General features: G+C 37.6%; 1 protein-coding gene across 1 annotated transcript; it reads right to left on the bottom strand.

Annotated features, from left to right (window-relative positions):
• Positions 1 to 450: 450 nt before the first annotated feature.
• Positions 451 to 4546, bottom strand: cbln4 (cerebellin 4 precursor). Its single transcript, XM_010875305.3, has 3 exons — positions 4002 to 4546; positions 2812 to 2928; positions 451 to 1608 (listed from the first exon to the last, which is right to left on the bottom strand). The coding sequence occupies exons 1-3, from the start codon at positions 4296 to 4298 to the stop codon at positions 1411 to 1413; spliced, it is 612 nt and encodes a 203-aa protein (XP_010873607.2). The 5' UTR covers positions 4299 to 4546; the 3' UTR covers positions 451 to 1410.
• Positions 4547 to 12450: the final 7904 nt, after the last annotated feature.

Raw genomic sequence — 12450 nt, 5'->3', positions numbered from 1 at the left:
AATGCACCAAACTGTTATGAATAAACCAATGTGTGATTCAATTAATATATTAGTGTGCATAAAATCAAATTTTAAATTCTGATCTCTCCAACAAAGCATTTCACAAACAAAGACAAACAAAAGAGATTGAGGTTAATGGGGACTTCAAATGGCTCCAGACCTATTGAACTGTTCAATGACAATATTGCATTTACATCTGTTTAGACTTGTTTACTACACACATGTATGTATATATGTAAATATTTTACACATACAGCTCTGGAAGAAATTAAGAGACCACTCCACCTTTTCTTTCCTTTCCAAAAAGTTGAAAAATAATGTTTTGAGTGAGGAACAGAAGCGTACAATTTGCAGAGGTCTCTTAATTTGAACCCTTCTGTTCCTCACTCAAAACCTTCCTTTCCAACCTTTTTGGAAAGGAAAGAAAAAGGTACAGTGGTCTCTTAATTTTTTCCAGAGCTGTACATTTCAAATATTGATTCATTTAACAAGTATATGTCTGCAATTAAACTGCATTGTGTTTGTCTATATGCCAACATGGGTCCGTGGCAGATAAACTAGAAGTTGGAGCTTCTGACCATTAATCAAAAGGTTGCTACATCGAATCCCCCAGCTGGAAAACTTAGTTGCTCCATCCTTGAGCAAGTTTACCCAAATTGCTCCTGTAAGTTGCACTGGATATTACCATCTGCTAAATGGGGAAACAATTTATATTTAGGCAATTTCTAACTTACCTGTTGTGCATACTTTAGCAGAACATTTTGTTGTTAATTCCCCAACTGATCAATTGGGCATTTTAGATATACCTGGGAGCGTATTAAGATAAATAAAAAACTTGCATTGTTAGAATAATTTCACAAGTCAAGCATGCTGGCATTACACACTCCAAATGAAAAAACCTGTGATTTGTTATCACTTCTAGAGACAGCATGTGTGACTGCACATGCAAAAGGGGGTGATAGTTGGGTAATGGAATTTTGTATTACCACGCATGTCACCCTTGGTGAGGAAAACAAATCAATTTCCACCATAGGAAAGACATCTTCAAAAGAAACCTGGCAACTTGGAAATTCTATCATAAAAAAAAGTTTAAAAAGATGAAATGGTTATGCTAAACATATTGTGAGGAATTGTTGTGAAGTGATGATTGCCCATTGAAGATGTCAAGTAATATGAGCATAGCAATAAAATGAAGAGATTTTTTGGAGCACTATTGCATTTGTAGAGGGGATTCCTATTTCCATCAAACTTCAATGCTTTGTCTCTTCGTTCTGTAGCAATCCATGACCATGGAACATAACTTTATCCATCCTTTGGCTAGATCCAATTGATGTAGAAATGTTTTGATTATACACTGACAAAACATTGTTGATCATTGAAGTCATTTGAACAGTGGGATTTTTGTTCTTTTTACAGCGGAAAAATAAGAAAACCAGAAAATGTAGAGTATTGCCATCCACCAACTAGATTCCCCTTCTCCAGTTTAAGGTAGACCTTGTCCTCTTTATCCAAAAAGAGCAGAACTCCATTGGTGGCTGCCTCTCGTGTTACGTCTTTGTCTCCCGCAAAAGCTGAGATGACCGGTTTCCCATTCAACATTAAATTCACCTGCATGACCCACAAGAAAGACAGCAATAAGTAATAAATGGAACAGAGGAGAAATGCAGCCAATGTAGCTACAGTTCAAAGTTAAAATAGATTGCCATCCATACCATGATTGAAAACCCATAGCAAATATATTGTAAACATGGTAGGCATTTTCTATAAACTAAAAATAGTGTTACTGTATGTACACTATACAAGAGCCCTTACATTGATTATATCCAAAAACATTGTTTATCAATTATTATAATTTAGTTTTGTCACTTTCGTACATAGACAGAATAATAAGATGGTTTGTTTAATAAGTGCATCTCTTCAGTTTTTCCATCCAGAGAATTATATTAACTTTGGAGCATCACAAGAAGACTGGAAATGAAGGCTACTACTGGACAAGCATACAGACCCAAATTAGAAGATTAGCAATGAACAATATTTAAATTAAAATAATACAGTATGTAGACATACATTTCTTGTCACATTTGCAACTGTAACTTATTGGGCCCAAAAAGCTTGATATTATGTTCAGCACATGCTCACTCAGCCAGCCTGTCAAAATTCATTTGTAAAACATAACTAATCCATATTGCTCAAGCAATATACTATATGTACCACTAAAAGCTATCTAGCCAGCTATTGTTGCTAAGATGATCTAACATGAGTTCTCACAATGCAGCAGCCTCTTGCCTGATAACATTAGTTCATTAGCTGGGTTATTATGTATGCAACAGTATGAAACATGGTTAGCACACTGTTGGTGTCAGAAGATGTAGTTAGCTAGCTAACTTAACTAGCTACTTTACATTTTTAATAGGAATCATAGAATGTAATACGTTTCTGTCTGACTATGTCTGTTTATACATGGACTCTAAGCTTCTTTTGACTTCTGAACCTGGACCTTGTTCGACAGAAAGCACCATATTAGTTGCCGTGTAAATAACATTGTCAGTGAGTCTATACACCTTTCAGGTCAGTGGTCTGGCCAACGTGCTGTGTGCGCATGTGTTTCATGTTACGCGAAAGTGTCTTGTTTCTAGTCAAACATTTTATTTAGATATTATATTAACATTAATTAAATTAAATTGTGTTCACGACAACTGATGTATTTTAAATTGGCTCTAAAAGAGGGGGGGCGGGGGGGGGTTATCTTTAGTGATCAGTATTATAGGTGAAGTTAAATTGATTAATCAATTTGGCCAAAACATTTCTTACCTGTATTGTCTGGCTCTGGTACACCTTTATAACATGGAAGTTAAAACTGTAGATCCCTTTTCTTGGAGACAGAAATACTGACTCCAATGTGAAATAGTTGCCTATATTCACAAGAACCTGGGGAGGGAAAAATTATGTGTTTTAGATGGTGAATACATATTCTCCACACTTTCTCAACTATTAAAATCAGACAAGAATTGTTGCTTAACCAGCAGTTTTTATCTAGTGACACTCACACTATGGTGAAAAGACTAATGTTAAATCTAATATTTTAGTAGTTGTAGACATCTCAAGTCCTAAGAGAACAAAATACTGACGGATTTAATAAAGACACTTAATTATACGACACTTCATGCTGCTGGCCTATGACTCAACTTAAAAGACACAAAGAGAATTGCAATCATGACTTATATTGAGCACATCAACACAATCTTCCCAGACGAACTGCCAGATATCAAGCTACTGACACAACTACACCAATCCCACTGTGAATACCAGACACAACAGCTGCAGGCCAATTCTTGACTAATACTGAAGGATTCCAATTCTGCAGATTCAGCCCATTGTTAACAAAAGTATGTTATGGTGAATTAAGGTTCTGCTAGTTGAAGTGCACCCAGAAGGTTTAGGCCTACTATCACGGGGACTTCAAACTGGGGAAATTGTGTGTGTGTGTGTGTGTGTGGGAAACTACAAAATGTGTGTGTGTGTGGGAGCCAGACAGAGGGAGAAAGGGTGGCGTGGGAGAGGAAGAATTAGGGCAACATTTACAGTGGTATAGGCCTTGGTATGATTGTGACAGTGAGTGTGCTATGTCCCTTTCTCAGTGATAAACCCCCTTTGCTGCGGTCTGCTGGTCACGCACAGCCGTTGGCTTTGATGTATCACGTGACCAACGGTATGCCATGATTATTATCGTTGTTCAATCATTAAAATGAAAATCAGTCAATCACTCATTAACTATTATACATTTTGGTTTCTCTCTAAACCAATAGTTTTTTTTCAGGTAAAAAACGCGTGACATCATTTCGATTTAGTAATAGCCTATTATGTGTGTTGGGGGCTCTGTCTGTGGTCAATTAGAAGAGCGTTAATCCTAAACATCATTAGTTCACCGCGCAGTTTTATCCGTGTAATTTACTGTTATGTAATTTAAGTTAATTCGTCTTAAAAAAATATACAAAACTTACTTGGTCGAAGTAAATAATTCTTGTTTTATTGCTCATCTCCGATGGTTCGTGATTGTTGCTCCGGACCGCAGAAAAAGCCACCTTGGAGTTTGCCGCGCGCACTGAAATGCCTAGAGGAGAGGACGAGCCCTTCCAATCCGTAGTCGGATTAGAGTCGCAAACCACTAGACATTTGCCCTCCAGAACTATAGGCTCCGTGTCATTCTGAGCTCCCACAAACTCAGAGATCAGTGCCAAACTGAACGTAAGTACAAGAGAGTTTACCATCACCTTGTCCAACAACAATAACAGCACCATTTTAAAATATACCCTTGTTTAAAGTACTCCTATCTGGTCCCCGCCGCAGACGCTTCTGACGCGATAAGATTCTTATTGAATCCAGCAGAATAGGCTACGTTGGTGAAAGAAACCGACGACTTGTTTTTAACAACATAGATCTTCAGATCTTGACCACTGATCGAAATGACAATCCAGGTAATTTTCTTTTTTTCCCATTTTCTCTAGAAATGATGTTTGTGAGCAAAATAATAATCAGACATAGATGACGGCATGCGGGCTTCGGTTGGAGAAGAGACGCACTGAGTGGTTGGTGCTCTGCGACTCCAAATTACGCGGTATGAATTCTAGTCCTCGTTGTGATATGCCTACGCACCGTCCGGACACGTCCATTTACCAAGTGCAAATTCTTTATTTATTTTTGCTTGAAAGAATGTCCTTTTTTTGTAATTTAATATTAGTTTTGCTTATTTTACCAGTTTCATTTATTTTACATATTTGAGTAATCCTGAAAAACTGTATTTATGCAGTTTTTACCAGAACTCGCTGGTAGAAAGTTAAAACGTAATTGTCTGTAGGATCATGTTGAAGACAACACATTCATCATTTTTGAATATAACCATACTTGTTTTGAAATCAAACCAGCAAGCAATGCAGATGTTGAAGCATAATGGCAACTCCCTATATAAATGTCTGGAACCAGGAAAGAAACCTAACGAGGAATCCGGTGCCAGTTGGGTAATGATACAAATAAAATGCGTATCTGCAGGCGATTTTTATACAGTATCTTAAAACAGTACGTTAAGTTTTATTGATAATTAGAAAAGCGCTACCGAGTGAATACTGCAATGTGATTGAGACTGAAGTGAGCCCTTGGTCATTTGGTCACTGTTATTTTTAACAGATAATGATTCAAGTCATCTGAATGCATGTTCAAATGATTGGATCGTAATAATGCTGGTAGATACTCTGCCTCCCGCAAGTATTCAAATGCCTTCACTTTCTCAAATGTTTCACAACTTTATTTGTTATATCTGTTTTGGCATTATTCTACACACAATACCCCTATAATGATGGAGCGAAAGCGTGTTTTTAAAATTGTGTATACATTTTGAAAAGGAACAACTGAAATCTTATGGACATTAGTATTCAGAACCTTTGCCAATTTTAGCTGAAATGCATCCTTTGCAATGTCGTGATGAGCAGGTGAATGTTAGAAGCAGGAAAATGCACACACCTGTCTATATAGGCTCCCACACTTCACAGTGCATGTTAGAACCATACCAAGCCATAAAGTCCAAGGAGATTCATATAGATCTCAAAGAATGGTGTAGACCCATAGTTCTGGGGAAGTACCTAAATAAATTGCTTTAGCATTGATTGTTCCCAGGAGAACAGTCTGCTCTATTATTGTGAAATGGAAGATGTTTGGAACCCACCAAGATTCTTTCTAGAGCTAGCTCGTCAAACTGAATATCCGGGCAAGAAGGGCATTTGTCAGGGTGGTGACCAAGAACCCTATGGCCAATTTTAACAGCGCTTCAGAGTTTTCCTGTGAAGATGGAAGAACCTGCTAGAAGAACACACCATCTCTGTAGCACTCCATCAATCAAGCATTTATGGTTAAGTGGTTAAACAGAAGCCACTCATGAATAAAAGGGATATAACATGCCATCTGAAGCATGCGGAAAAAGACTATCGTCTGATGAGAACCAATACTATTTGACCTAAATGTCAACCATTGTAGCTAACAAAATCAAGGTACTGCTCATCAACAAGCAAATACCATCCCATCGCTGAAACCTAGTGGTAGGAACAGCACGCTCTGTGGCAGGGATTGAGAGACAGGTCAGAAAGGATGAATGAAGCAACATATAGAGAGGTCCTTGAAGAGTGTACCTCAGACTGGGGTGAAAATATATCTAACAACCTGAAACAAACCACCAAGTTAATACTGGAGAGGCTTTGGGACAAGTCTGTTAATATCCTTGAGTGGTCCAATCAAAACCCTAACTTGAACATCTGTGGGGAGACTTGCCAAAGCTGGTATCCCTACTTTAGAAGTCTTAAAGCTGTAATCACTGCCAAAGGTGCTTCAACAAATTACTGAAAACAAACTGAATATTTCAAGGTTTTTTCTCAATACATTGGCACAAATGTCAAAACTTCATTACATCTTGGTCAATATGAGGTATAGGGTGTAGATTGATGGAAACAAAATATGTGTAATCAATTAAAATGAGTAATTTCACAGATATATCCTAAATCTGATTGGAACGGATACAAAATGTAGTTGACCACTGGATTCCAACTTCATGTATGGTGGCCACAGATCTAGTGTTAGTTTGATAATATGCTAAATGCTGACACTATAAGATCAACATGCCCTCAAGATAATAATAAATTTAATGCAATTCACATTTACTGTGCTTTGAACTTGCTACAGGACAGGTTATTTCAGTATTCATCTGTCTTCTCTGTATGTCTTGTCAGTTTTGAGCTCAACATAGTGAACTTGCAACATTCTTTCAACTGCCTATTTTCTGCTGCAGTAAGCTCTGTCAGCTATTAAGTGTTCAATTAGCCTATTTTATAATAGTTTCACTGGTGATATGCGATCAGATGCTATTTTATTATGAATCTTGGTGATTAGGACTGTTATAAAGCATTTGAAAATATATTATTCACATAGCAATGGATAAAACACATGTCTGACGTTCTGTGAGTGAGGTGGCGAAAAATTGCTCTCAGATACTCAGCAGCTCTAGAGGGCAGTTCATTTAATTATTCTAGTCTTCTATAAGACATCCTACATGTGCTTTTATAGACCTACATTTGTGCAAAGGCCAGGTAACACAAGCTAAAACAATAGCTTTGCACAGATTTGTAGAAGACAGAGAGCAGATTTTGGAGTGAGATGCATTGTGCCTCCTTACCACACAGACCACTTGTCTCTTTCAGATAAATGATACATATCTGATACATATCAAACACAATTCAGATCTTATTAACCTTAATCTCTGGCACATTTTCGGATTGGGTGTGGCCAACCTCAGATCCCATTCAGGTTGATTATAGATATTACAAAAATTGATCTTGTGGGTGTGTTGGATTGGAATTTCACTGATACAGTTCTGTTCAGATATACAAATCCGATTCCAAAAAAGTTGAATGGAATAATTTACAAATCTCATAAACTTATATTTAATTCACAATAGAATATTGATAACATATCGAATGTTGAAAGTGAGACATTTTGTAATGTCATGCAAATATTGGCTCATTTTGGATTTCATGAGAGCTACACATTCCAAAAAAGTTGGGACAGGTAGCAATATGAGGCCGGAAAAGTTCAGGAACTTTTGGAGGACCAATTCGCAACTTATTATGTCAATTGGCACCATGATTGGGTACAAAAAGAGCCTCTCAGAGTGGCAGTGTCTCTCAGAAGTCAAGATGGGCAGAGGATCACCAATTCCCCCAATGCTGCAGCGAAAAATTGTGTAGCAATATCAGAAAGAAGTTTCTCAGAGAAAAATTGCAAAGAGTTTAAAGTTATCATCATCTACAGTGCATAATATCATCCAAAGATTCAGAGAATCACAACATGGGCTCAGGAATACTTCCAGGAAACATTTTCGGTGAACACAGTCCACCGTGCCATTCGCTGTGGCCGGCTAAAATTCTATAGGTAAAAAAAGAAGCTGTATCTAAACAGGATCCAGAAGTGCAGGCTTTTCTCTGGGCCAAGGATAATTTAAAATGGACTGTGGCAAAGTGGAAAAGTGTTCTGTGGTCAGACGAATCAAAATTTGAAGTTAATTTTGGAAAACTGGAACGCCCTGTCATCCGCACTAAAGAGGACAAGGACAACCCAAGTTGCTATCAGCGCTCAGTTCAGATGCCTGCATCTCTGATGGTATGGGGTTGCATGAGTGCGTGTGGCATTGGCAGCCTACACATCTGGAAAGGCACCATCAATGCTGACAGTTATATCCAAGTTCTAGAACAACATATTCTCCCATCCAGACGTCGTCTCTTTCAGGGAAGACCTTGCATTTTCCAACATGACAATGCCAGACCACATACTGCATCAATTACAATGTCATGGCTGCATAGAAGAAGGATCCAGGTACTGAAATGGCCTTAGTAGTATGGTGTTCCTAATAATCCTATAGGTGAGTGTATGTTGTATTCTGAATAAAATATTGAAATTTGAAACTTCCACATCATTGCATTCTGTTTTTATTCACAATTGTACAGTGTTCCAACTTTTTTGGAATCGGGTTTGTACATTTGAGATCTGATGAAGACCTCTAGTCTATAATACAACAGTTTATATTATCCAGTATATAGTACTGTATATATGTATGCATGAAACAATGTTTAAGATCTGGGATTGTATACAAACTTAAGGTCTGGGATTGTAGATGACAATCAATTTCTGTAATTAAAATGTCAATCTAGGATTGGTACGAACGTGAAATAATTTGGATGTCATTTATGATTTATCATTGTCTACGTAGGTGTTTCTATGAATTTGAGAGTGGTTACATTTCTCTATCTGCAGGCCTTAGCTGTTAACCCAATAGTGAATGTTTTATGTGTTTTAAACACCAGATTCCTTTAAACCATTTGTCAGCATTTACATTGTGTACATTACATTTTCAGAATACATTGCGTAACTTATACATTTATGAATGCATCCATTTTGAGAAAAATTGCAGTTAAAAGCAATTAATTACTTTGTTGATAGTAGTTGCCATTCAGATCCAAAAATGTCCATATTTAGGGTTTTCTCACATGTGATGACGACATTGCCTCATCACATTAGAAACAGACAAACCCTTCAGTGATTCGCAAATGTTACATAAACGTCATGCAGAAATATAGTAGGAAGTAATATAATCAGCCATTGCAAGACTTGCATTATATGTTAACTTTGAGGGGCGGTTGAAATCTGAACATGTTATCTATCTGAAATAAAACAAGTCATTCAGAAGGTGATCGGAGCGGGTGAGATTACACTGAGATCACGCTAATCAGATGCTAACCAACCTCCTACCTTAATAGGGTTGCCTACTTTGAAATATTGGTTCCACATCCCCCTGACACTAGCTGCTACTTGTTGCTAGTATGCTTTCACTCCCACCTTCCCCCTTGCCTCAACCTGTTAGGCTGCACACTGCCTGCAGGTCATTTTATATATACCAAGCGTTATATGTATATATGCAAAGTGTTTTGCTTTGGCAGTGAGTTACCCTAAAAGGAAAAGCACAAATACACTTTAAAAAGATTGTTAGCTCATGTGAAATGGAAATATTTAACAAGGCCACCATAAGGGATCCCTCCATCAACCTAGCAACTGTCTGCAATATACTGTATGTGCTTAGTCGTGTGATGAAACAGCTTGCGAATCTTCTTGGCTACTACCTCTCGGTGATGTAATTTGGGAACAGTGTACATTTTCACTGCAGATGCAGAAGACACACAGCTATACATTTCAATGGCAAAGCTCTGAAATTACCGGGAAAGCCTTAGTCTCAAACATAAGGAAGTGATTCACAGAAGATTTAGACTTTTTAACTTGGACAAAATGGAGATGCTAATTTTAGGTTCCCAGAAACAAGTGTTAACCTGGATCTTAATTGCCCTTATGATGAACATATAAAACATCTTTCACAATGTCAATTTAGTGGTCTAGGGCTATGGCCACAAAGCATTACATTGTATGATGTTGCAGTTTGAGCAACAACCACAGCCAACAAGCTAAAATAAATTAGGCTCAAAATACGAAAAACATTTCCCTCCAATTTTTACTTGCTAATGTGAGCAGTGTACTTGAGATGCATTTTTGACTAGATGTTTGCTTCAGATTTTACCCTCTGCCTTGTCTCAGGGTAGTTAGTGTTCTGTGAAAGTCCCTTTGATGGTCTGGGGCTGTGTTTGACAGAATGGATGGCGTTATAGTTGCAGTTATTGTGGCCAGCCTAAGGCACACCTGTGCAATAATCATGCTGTCTAATCAGCATCTTGATATGCCACATCTGTGAGGTGGATGGATTATCTCGGCAAAGGAGAAGTGCTCACTAACACAGATTTAGACAGATTTCTGAACAATATTTTGTGTACAAAAGATCTTTGGGTTCAGCTCATGATAAATGAGGGCAAAAACAAAAGTGTTGCATTTATAAATTTGTTCAGTGTAGTTTATGCCTGATGAGTCCTGCTGTTGCTCCACACATCCCAAGTGGTTGCATTGTTATATTTGTCCTAACCTCTTAACACGCACCTATGAAAAGCCAATTGACATTTACATTTTCTCCAGAGGATCTACATTTTTTGCCCCTTTTATAACCACTGTGATTATTTTTTTAATTCTCATCTATGAAAAGCCAAATGACATTTACACATACTCCTGAGAAGAAGGTGTATAAGACTCACTGGTCATTTGAACAATTTAATATTTTCATTTATAATGTGGGGCCCTGTATATCTTGGGAAAAAAAATATGAATGGTCTTTAAAAAGCCATGTACTCTCATAATCTCAACTCTGCACAGCCAAAAGGTGCTATCCTACCCATGTAGGCCAGTTCCACTCTAGGCCTTTTTTTAGCCTGTGTTTTTTCTAGTCACTATTCAACATCCTATTGCTGGCTCTGTGGTGGTTTAGGTGGTTATCTATCTATCTATATATATATATATATATATATATATATAAATGTATGGCTGTGTGTTGTGATTCTTTGACGGGACAGCAAATGTACACTGTAATACAAGCTGTACACTCACTACTTTACATTGTAGCAAAGTGTCATTTCTTCAGTGTAGTCACATGAAAATATATATTTACAAAAATGTGAGGGGTGTACTTACTTTTGTCAGATATTGTATATGTAGATAGAGCTCTGGAAAAAATTAAGAGACCATTGCACCTTTTTCTTTCCTTTCCTAAAAATTTTTTTTACAATAAAAGCATTTAGTTTAGTCAGATGGGATCAGTGAACCCAGAATCCATGGAAACATCTCTACAGAGAGTCACTCTAGAAAAATGTCAAACAGGTCCATACAATTAAACATACTTAAACGTTCTGCCCTTTATAACTAATTTAGAAGTCCAAACAAAACTACATAACTCAAACAAGAACACATCGATTTTGGTAATCCATGTTTCTTCAGACCTGGCACAGATCAGACATTTGCAACCGGCCGTCCACGGAAGCATAAATTGTGTGACTAGTTTCTTCACATTAAGGCTGCCAGTCCACGCAGCTTCTGCCCATAAGGTCCACATTCTCACATTACACCACCGGCTGCCTCGCTTAGGCAGGAAGAGCTGTCATCTGGGTATTTCAGGATATTCCTCCCATTCTCAATAGTTACTGGACCACAAGGCTGACACAATCATTATCCTATTAGCAAATACTGCAGCATAATCTCAGAATAATAAAAACACTGTAGACAGCAGAAGATCATGGGCCGATGCTGGAAATGTGTGGCCCAAAGCTTAGAGCTAACCCTCAGCACTTACAAAGGAAGCAGAGCCGTGGTGATTTCTAATAGCTTGTCATGGTTTCTCAGTTATTCTACCAGGGGAGGTGATACACTTACCTATACACTTGATATGCATTATTAAATCCAACATACACTTGATATTCATGTTGGTCTTCTCCGTAGGCCATGAGATTAGCAAAAAGATGGATCCTGAGCAGCCTAAAACAGATGGGTTTTGTTGTCAAAGGTAAAAGGAATCTCTGTTAACAAAACATAATTTAGAAAACCACCTGTATCTAATTAACCTATGTACTAACTTCAATTAGCCTATATAATTACTGATGTGCTCTGCTACTACTGATGCATCTGCAGAATAAGCAAGTGTATACAGTAAGTGAAATGATCATCTACAACTAGGGATTGAACTGGACTTTAAAATGTGCCACAGCACCACATTCCGACTACAAGTAGAGCCAAGTTATAGCCTAGTTGCCAATGTCAATATCTACGTTTTTCTTTATTATACGTATCTCCTTCACATTGTAGGTTCACAATACACTCTTTGGATGTTAAAATGCTTAATGTATGTTAACATTTGATTATACAACAATCAGCCATAACATTATGGCCACTGATAGGTGAAGTGAATAACACTGATAATCTCATTATCATGGCACC

The sequence above is a fragment of the Esox lucius genome, chromosome 12 (genome assembly GCF_011004845.1).
Source record: "Esox lucius isolate fEsoLuc1 chromosome 12, fEsoLuc1.pri, whole genome shotgun sequence".
In the NCBI taxonomy this organism is placed as follows: domain Eukaryota; kingdom Metazoa; phylum Chordata; class Actinopteri; order Esociformes; family Esocidae; genus Esox; species Esox lucius.
This window is presented reverse-complemented; position numbering and strand designations above follow the sequence as displayed.

Coding starts and splice junctions, on each gene's coding strand:
- cbln4 (XM_010875305.3), bottom strand. CDS start 4,298: ATGGTGCTGTTATTGTTGTTGGACAAGGTGATGGTAAACTCTCTTGTA. Junction 2,929..4,001: donor GAATTATTTACTTCGACCAA/GTAAGTTTTGTA, acceptor TTCCCTCCCCAG/GTTCTTGTGAATATAGGCAA. Junction 1,609..2,811: donor ACCAGAGCCAGACAATACAG/GTAAGAAATGTT, acceptor TGGGTCATGCAG/GTGAATTTAATGTTGAATGG.